The sequence below is a fragment of the Apteryx rowi genome, unplaced genomic scaffold, assembly GCF_003343035.1.
Source record: "Apteryx rowi isolate R43461 unplaced genomic scaffold, aptRow1 scaffold_0, whole genome shotgun sequence".
Taxonomy (NCBI): domain Eukaryota; kingdom Metazoa; phylum Chordata; class Aves; order Apterygiformes; family Apterygidae; genus Apteryx; species Apteryx rowi.
The window spans coordinates 11658831-11667401 of record NW_020447195.1 but is presented as its reverse complement, the minus strand read 5'-3'; the positions used below and the strand labels follow the sequence as shown (position 1 = coordinate 11667401).

Here is an 8571-nt window from a genome sequence, read left to right as displayed (position 1 = left end):
TGCACCGCGCTGGGCGGCCGCTGYGAAGCGGGGAGCGGAGGCTCCCCGAGCTCCTGCCCCGCAGCCCCGCTCGTCCTGCCACGTGCTGCCCGCATGGGCCCAAACCCGGGCTTTATTGGGCTCTGTTCCCGACGGTGCCTGCAGTGACTCACACGCCAAATAAGCCCAGAGCGCAGCTAAGCCAGGTAGGGGAGCCAGGGCAGCGGCGCGGCGCGGCTGGGCTGGGGCAGCCTCGCGCCCGTTCGCCTGCGGGGGACGGGGGGCTCGTCCGCCTTGGGTCCCGCGGCGGTGCCAGGGCCTCCGCGGGGTGCTAACACCTCCTTCTCCCTCACAGATGACTCCTCATCRGAGAGCTGCAGCGGGAATGGCTCCTCCACCCTGAACCCCTCCACCTCCAGCAGCACGCAAGGCGACAGCGCCTTCCCCGAGATGAACGGCAATGGGACGGCTGCCCCCATGGACTTCGCCGCCTCCGCCGACGACCAGCCCATCAACCTCTGCGACAAGCTCGCGCCTGCCCACGTCACCCCTTCCTACCAGTCGGACAGCTGCAGCACCGACGGGCTGCGCAGCCGGGTGAAGTACGCAGTGAAGACGACGGCGGAGGTACGGGCCCCAGGTGGAGGAAGCCGTGGCGCGGGGCGAGGCGAGAAGGAGCAGGCGGCACGGCCGCGTCGGCGCCCGGCACGGGGCACRGCCAGACGGGAGCAGATGCCCACGAGGCCTCCGAGGGCAGCCGAGGACCTTGCTGCTGCCCCCGGCGCCAGGAAAGCGCCGCGGGGGAGGCAGGCGCGGGGCCGGCAGCCTTTCCCTTGTAGGGAGGGAAGCGYGGCAGCGCAGCTCGGCCCCGATGGCTGCGGAGCGGCTGGAGAGCAGCTGTGTCTGGCCTTGCTCCAGCGTCAGGGCTGTTGCTGTTCAGTAAAAATAAGGCCCAAGTGCCAGCAGTTCAGTTAACAGAGGGAGGGGAAAGGAAGGCTTGGCAGGACCGCAGGCAAAATGCCACCCAGCCCTGCTGCCAGGCACAGACATGCTCCCCGTGCCCGTCGGAACGGGACGTTGCGCTGGGCTTTCTCCAGCCCTACTTAGTTATGGAAGTGGCCCTGGCCCGTTCGCCTCCTCCCTCCGCTCTGCTTCATGGCAAAAGATGCCCTCCGGCATCCCGTGTGAAAGTCGTGCCCGTGGCCGCCTCCGCACCACGCGGAGCAGGGAGCGCGCAAGCCAGGGCCGCCGGAGCTGCGGTGCCGCTATGCAGCCCCTGCTGCTGCGGAGGCGCTCGCAGCCCTGCGCGCAGCCCTGAATCCCAGGGCCACTCTCGGCTATCTCAGCAACCGTCACATGAGCAAACATCCATTTAAACCGAGTCCGGGCAGCAGAGGACATGCCAGGCGTTTCCCACGTCTGCCTACAGAAGCAGCACTAAGGAGGCAGGCAGGACAGCTTAGCACAGGCCGCTCGCTGGGGAGCAAGGCAGGAYGAGCCCCCTCACCCCTGCTGTGGGGGGGTGACAGCGAGTCACCAACGCACGTGCTGAGACCTCAGTTCCCAGCGCCTTCGAGTGCTGTCCCAGCTCTCCGGGAGACAGGACGTGCCAGACAACTGCCTGCCTCACTGGAGCTGAGGGCTAAACAGTGCACGGCGCTGGGTATTTTCTGCCCGTGTAGCTGCTCTTGCCCTGACCCATCACGTAACAAGCTACTGCCGCCTGGCCAGGGTCAGGCCAAAGCAGCAAGAGGACGAGAAGCAAATCTGTGTTTCCTGCATGTTGGCCACCGCGGTGTCCGTAAGGTCACCGTGTCCTCCCTCAACTGGAGCAGGCAGGAGCTGTCAGGCTGGAGTGCGCCGGGGGAGCCTGGCCGGTGCCGTTTAGCTCCCTGGGTGCCCATGCAGGTCACGGGTTGCAGTGGAAGGAGAATGTGACATCAAAAAAAGGGGACAGAAGCAGTGAGCCAAGGGAAAGGTCTTCTGATGTGCCTGTCCCTTGCCCAGCCTGAAGTCTGGCCTTTGCAGAGATGGGTAAGCAGGAAGGAAAGGGCTCCACGCTTTTAACTGCCTGTCTCCTCTCAGTCCCCCCCATACAGCTCTGGTAGCTACGACTCCATCAAAACGGAAGTCAGTGGCTGCCCTGAAGACCTGACTGTCGGCAGGGCTCCCACAGCTGATGAAGATGATGACGATCACGATGACCATGAAGATAACGATAAGATAAATGACTCTGAAGGGATGGACCCGGAGAGGCTAAAGGCCTTCAATGTAAGGACAGAACCTGGAGCCGAGGGGGCATGGCAAGCCCACTTTTCTCCCGTTTCTATACTCTCACCTTCTGTCTTTTTCTTCGTAGATGTTTGTGCGCCTTTTTGTGGATGAGAATCTGGATCGAATGGTTCCCATCTCCAAGCAGCCCAAAGAGAAAATCCAGGCCATCATCGAGTCCTGCAGCCGACAGTTCCCCGAGTTCCAGGAGCGGGCTCGCAAACGCATTCGCACTTACCTCAAATCCTGCCGCCGCATGAAGAAGAACGGCATGGAGATGGTGAGCCTTTTCCCCACCTCCCTTGCGTTTCTCATCCCCTGCTCACCTGCAGGGGCTCCTGGCAGCGCGCAGGGCTAGTTGTGGTGCTTCTAAGCTTGTGTCGACCCAAGGGATCACCGACCCTTCTGCACACTGTGCACATGCTGTCAGGCTCCTGTTACAGACTGGTAGTGCAAGGGAAGGAGAAGGGTTTTACATTTCTTGCCCTTTCAATGCACATGTTATGAAGAAACTAAAGCGTTCTGTGCCCATGAAGTGCTCTTGGCAAATGCTTGCTTTGAATTAATGTTGAGTGTCCAAGAGAAGAAACAAGTCACCATGGCAATGGTTCCCTAAAAGTGTTTATGTGGTTATGTCTTCACAGACCAGGCCCACACCTCCTCACCTGACCTCAGCCATGGCAGAGAACATCCTGGCAGCTGCCTGTGAAAGCGAAACACGGAAAGCAGCCAAGCGGATGCGGCTGGAGATCTATCAGACATCCCAGGTACGATGCTTCCCACACTTTGCGCACCAGGCGCAGGGACATCTTCTCATGCCTGAGTAGGGAGCAGGAGGTAAGCCAGAGATGACAGACCAGGCCAGCAGCTGGCTCACTGAATAAATACCATTGCTGCAAGCTCCGTCTCGCACTGGGTGCGAAGGGAGACAGTGGGCAAAGCACACACGTCACGGGCAGCAGCATGGCAGCAGGAGGCCAGAGAGCACATGCAAAAGGAGTGACAGAGCATGCAAGCAGGCAGGGACAGGAGGCAGCGCACAATGTGCATGGTGGTGGGGGTCACTAAACAGGCTTCCAGACTGAAGGGAGAGACATGAAACAGCGGCCAAGCTACAGTTAACCTCTGGAGGGACTGTGGGAGCTGGAGACAAGCAACAGACAGATCCTTTAGTTTCCAACAGGAGAGAGCAGTGGGGGAAAATGGGAAGAGCTTCTGGGCAAATTGGCAAAACATTTTTAAAAGCCTTCCTAAAAAGTCACAGGGCTACAGAACAGGCCCACTGAGCACGCTAAGATCCAGGTCTTTCAGAGTACATTGGCTGGGACGTGAACACTGGCTTGTACTAACCCCACATCAGCCCTGGGCCAGCAAGAGACCAGCAGGTCTTGTGCCTTCTGCTGGAAGCAGGGGGAAGGTCAGGCTGCTCACTGGAGCGAGGCTGTTTTGTTTCCCCCGTGTAGGATGAACCGATTGCTCTAGACAAGCAGCACTCCAGAGACTCCACGGCCATCACCCACTCCTCCTATTCACTGCCAGCTTCATCTTACTCCCAAGATCCAGTCTACATCAATGGAAGTTTGAACTACAGCTACCGTGGCTACGGGTCCCTGGGCGGCAGCCTGCAGCCACCCACTTCACTCCAAACAGGGAACCACAGTAACGGTAAGCAACACGCTCTTCCGGGAGCAACGCAGCATTACGGGGGGGGGCCAACCTGCTTTAACCTGCATCCTCCYGCCCTGTTGCACGCAGCATCATCTCTGTGCTGTGGGCAGGGAGTCGCCGGCRCCCCTGGCATCCCTGCTGCGCTGCRTCCAAGCAGCCAAGCCTCTCTGAGCTGGCTGATGGAGGCGAAGCCAGGGCTGTTCCCGCAGCTCAGACCGAGCTCTTTTACTGCCGGGCCTCTCCCACCTCCGTACAGAAGTTGCTCCAAAAGCCCCTCTTCCTTCACAGCTGCTGGAGGCCTCTGCCCAGTTATTCAACTTACCTTATTAGCAAGCAGCTAGTTGTTGAACTGAACTTGGAAGGGAGGCAGAGGTGGAATTAGTGGAGGAAAGGAGTGTCACTTAAAAAAAAAGAGAATCCGTACCACCTATTAATTATTAACAGGAGCAGGCGCCTATCGCTACCCTGATCTTGTTGCTGGTATGAGCCATTCCTTCCCCCAGCCTCCATCAGCTGCTCTTTGGGACGGGGCTGTGTCTGGAGCAGCTCGGCAGCAGTGCCCGCGGCGCGGGCAGCTCCCGCTGCGGCGTGGGAGGGCAGYGAGGGGCTCCGGGCTGCACGGAGCRGTGGCCAGGAAAGCAGGCCTGACACTACAGGGCTAGAAAGCAGTAGAAGAAAGCAGGCAAGGCTTGTGGAGCCACTTTAATTTCATAATAAATGAGTAAATGAGGAGAACAGAGCAGCCTGGGTCAGAACAGACCACTGAGGGAAATATCATGGTACCTGGTGACTCCCGACACGCGGCTTAGAGAAGTGCAGGATTGAGAAAAGGGTCTGGTCTCTCCAGCCGCCTCGGGCAGTCCTGCAGCAGACGCCAGTTTGCTTTCCCTTGCTCCTGTGCGTGCTGTGCGCTCCTCCGGCTTCCTTCCCCTGCCCTTGGCCCTCCCTCCCCGACTGGGSTAAGGATTTGAAAGGATGTGATTTCCGGAGTCCTGAAAGATGCCCGTCTGGGATTAACTCTTATCATCCCTTCCTAATGCCTCTTAACCCTGAATAAAGATCCCACCCTMGTCTCCAGCTGCTGAGACCTAATCCTTGCAGCTATGGCGGAGGCAGCTAGGGTTTCTCTTCAGCCCAGCRCAGGCACTCGCGGCCCCATGCTCCCGTGACCCTCCTCTCCCCAGGCACAAACGCCCGGAGCGCCGCTTCCTTGACGTGAGACAGCAAACAGATGCAGATACACCCCGGCGCAGTTCCAGTTAGAGCATGCCCCAGAATAAGCAAACAGACCCTGGTTATAGCACACAATAGAGGCACACGGCAGCAAACTTACTTCTTTCTAATGGATTTTTAAACCGCTCCTTCCCATTTTTTTTTTTCCTCTGCCTAAGCTCTTTCCCAGTCCTTTAAAGGTAAGCACAAGCTGCCATGGCCCAGGGAAGGAATGCTGCGAGGAACTGCGTCTTTTCTTCACTCCATAAGCATAAAGCCTGCAAGGATTTGTCGCCCACAAGTGTATCTATCTTCTCCCGCCATCCCCCACCTAAGGCAATTCTTGCTCAAACCCACTTCCCTATTCTCCTAGCTCCTTCCTCCTTAGTCAACTGTGGGGGTAACAGACAGCTCAGTTTACTGTGGCCTTTTCTGTCCAGTAAAACTGCTTTCACATTACAGCCACCTCCCCTTCCCCAGAGCTCTCCCTTCTCGGGACTTATTAGACCAGTTTGAAAGATCTCTGCTTTTTCCACTTCTCCCTCATCATTTGCTGTGTTAACATTAGTTTTTTTTGGATCCTTTTCTTTCTGCCCCAGGGTGATTGTACTCCCCTCCCTACCGCCGTTTAGCAGTGAGACCCACCTGGTCTCATGGTGTTGCTTAACTGTCCTGTGCTCTGTCTTCCTGCGTGTCCACCGCTGTCTCAGGCCACGCAGCAAGAGCTCAGCTCTCCTGACCCGCTCTCCAGCATCACCGACAGCTCCTTTGGCCTGTAACGCCCCAGCTCACAACCATGGGGTTAGCTTAGTGGCTTTTCTCTTTACATACAGGCTGCCAGTTTTGCTTACATCCTCTCCCCAACTAATATCACATTTCTAATATACATCTTTCCTCTTCTCTTTTCACTTCTAGCTGATTGTATAGTTCTCATACCTTGTTTGGCCTCTCTTACTTAGTCCAACACAAAAATGTAGTTTTCCCCTTGCCTTTACCTGAATATGTCATTCCTCAAGCTATGTACATCTAAACCTCCTCTGCCCCCCCCAAATCTGCCATCTGATCAAATGTTATATTGGTAATTCCTTAAGGTTTAATATTCACTGAAGTGCAGAGCGTTTGGTAGCTCCTACCAAAAGTAGCAGTGCTCAGCCCTTATCTTTTAGGTAAGTTCCTGGGTGACATCTCCAAGCCTGCTCAGGTCACCTTCCTTCCCTTTCAGCACAGCCTACCCAGCAGGTAGGGCAACTGCTGACAAGTTCCTCTTGGCCCGTGCGCCTGGGCACAAACACAAGGTAGTTTTAACCAACAACATCGGGAAACACACCCTGTGCAGGATGTCACTCGTCACATGCAGAGGAAAAAACAAAAACTGGAAGACATTTCCTTCTGTCTTTCAGTGCTCGAGTTCCTTTGAACAGTGACATTCCAGGTAGGCAGCTGAACAGTGCAGGTTTCGATCCACACCACCGTCACAAACCCTCCCTCTTGACAGAGCAGATGTGGCAAACTGCAGGAAGTCGGTTTTGCTATGTTGAGTCAAAAGCCTCTTTCCTTGCCGTGGCTGTTGTAAAACAGTGAATTATTTGTGCTTGTCTGAGCTAACTTCTCCAGGAGTTGGAGGCTTTTCATGTTATTTAGGGCCCATAACTTAAACTGCAGATGACCTTCCTCCAAGTGTAAAGGTCCAGATAAAAGTCTGGCCCAGGAGTAGCAACTGCTGCTGAAAATCTCATTTTATCTGGACAGACACAAGCGCCACTGCTCTTCCTGAACGTCGCTCTCGCTTTCCATTCGCAGGTCCTACCGATCTCAGCATGAAAGGGGGGGCCTCCAGCACAGCCCCGTCTAACAGCACCAGCAGGGGAATGCAGGCTGCTCAGCTGAGTCCCACGGAGATCAGTGCAGTGCGGCAGCTGATTGCTGGCTACCGAGAGTCCGCAGCTTTCCTTCTTCGGTCTGCAGATGAACTGGAAAACCTCATTTTACAGCAGAACTGACTCCTCGCATCTGCATCGCTCCTCTGTCGGAAGACAATTTATACCTGCTAGAAAGAGGCTCCCAGTGGTGTCCTGCTCAGGAACACCATCGTCCTCCCATGAAGCAGCGGGTACATGTAGTTTTAGAAGGTGGAATCCAAAAGACCTGTTTTCTTTTACACTCCAAGCACCTGGGACTTCAGGCACAAGGACACATTTTTGAACCATACCAAGATGTGTGCGTCTAGCTGACCAGAAGCCAAACCTGCAGCTTGGAAGGATGTGGGACTTTCAAGGGCAGAAGGGAGCCTGGGGAGGTTTGGGGCTGCAGATGTATTTAGAATAACCTTTGTGGACCCAAATGTTAGAATCCCATCCCCAGATAATTTTCAAGTCTTAGGTGAGCTGAATCACATATTTATTGAGAAATGGACCCTCCTCTCCCCTTAGTAATTTATTTTTCTGAAAATGGATTCTTTTGAGTTTGTACAGATTGCCAGTTTTTTGTCCGTCTGATCAGAAGGAATTTATTCCTGTGAAATAACACATTCCATATCACTACACTACTAATTTCCAGGCAGCTATGCCTGTTTCTCTGGGGAGCCCTTGTCCCACAGGGTGCAAGTTTGCCATCTAGCCCTAGTACTTCTAGGCTGCTCAGCCTCCAGTAAGCGTAGGTGGAAGCTGAACAACGAAGAAAGTGTCCTGTTTAGACCTTTGTTCTAAGCAGTCCTGTAGCAGCAGCAGTGGGGTCTAAATCTCCCGCAGAGACTCAGCAAGCTCAGCAGACCTCCAACTAGAAGGACGTCTCGCACTCATTTAAGTCATTGCAGATAAGAGAAAGAAGGAAGGAAACATCTGAGAAACACTGTCTTACGTTCACCATCTGTATTCTACCTCACACTCCATTGTGGGCTTTTTCCAGGACTCCTGAGCCGGTTCTGCACGACTGTTAAGTGTAGCAGACAAGTGGATAACACTGAGGAGTCCGAAACTAAACCAGCAGATCAACAGCTGACCAAGCTCCGCCGCCTTCCCGCTGCGGGGTCCTGCTGCTGGACGGCAGCTCGCTGCGACCGCAGCTAYGGCCCATCTCTCCTCAGCAAGGAAAGCTGTTTTCACAAGTCTGTGTGAAACCAACACTGGGGGTAGCAACAAGAGAATAAACCGTTTAGAAACCACGCATGGGTATAATAAAGGCTAATGCAGACGCTCTGCGTGAAAAGCAAGCTCAGTTCAGCAAGGAGCTCGCTCCTTTCCAGAAGACAGAGACAGGCAACATTCAGCAGCAAAACTGACAAAAGTTCTCTCCGGGGCCCAGGATTCTCCCCCCTCTTCCCTGGTAACAGTCCTGGAACAAGCCCACAATTCCCAAAGTGTGGAAAAAAAGTAGTCTGATTACCATTCTGCCCAGTTACCAATCCCCCCTCCCCCCAACAATGCACTTCGTTTTGCTCAGTGC

The 8571-nt window shown here is 55.1% G+C and overlaps 1 protein-coding gene across 7 annotated transcripts in view; it reads left to right on the top strand.

Moving 5' to 3' along the window:
• The window catches only part of NOL4L (nucleolar protein 4 like), a 50400-nt gene extending 42802 nt beyond the window's left edge, over positions 1-7598 (top strand). For all 7 annotated transcript variants that reach the window (XM_026072609.1, XM_026073023.1, XM_026073103.1 and 4 more), the window contains 6 exons: positions 335-606; positions 2065-2250; positions 2339-2530; positions 2895-3017; positions 3714-3915; positions 6931-7598. In XM_026072609.1, the coding sequence (XP_025928394.1) occupies positions 335-606; positions 2065-2250; positions 2339-2530; positions 2895-3017; positions 3714-3915; positions 6931-7130 (1175 nt within the window). In that variant the 3' untranslated portion in view covers positions 7131-7598. The remainder of the gene's footprint in view (positions 1-334; positions 607-2064; positions 2251-2338; positions 2531-2894; positions 3018-3713; positions 3916-6930) is intronic.
• The last annotated feature ends 973 nt before the right edge of the window (positions 7599-8571 follow it).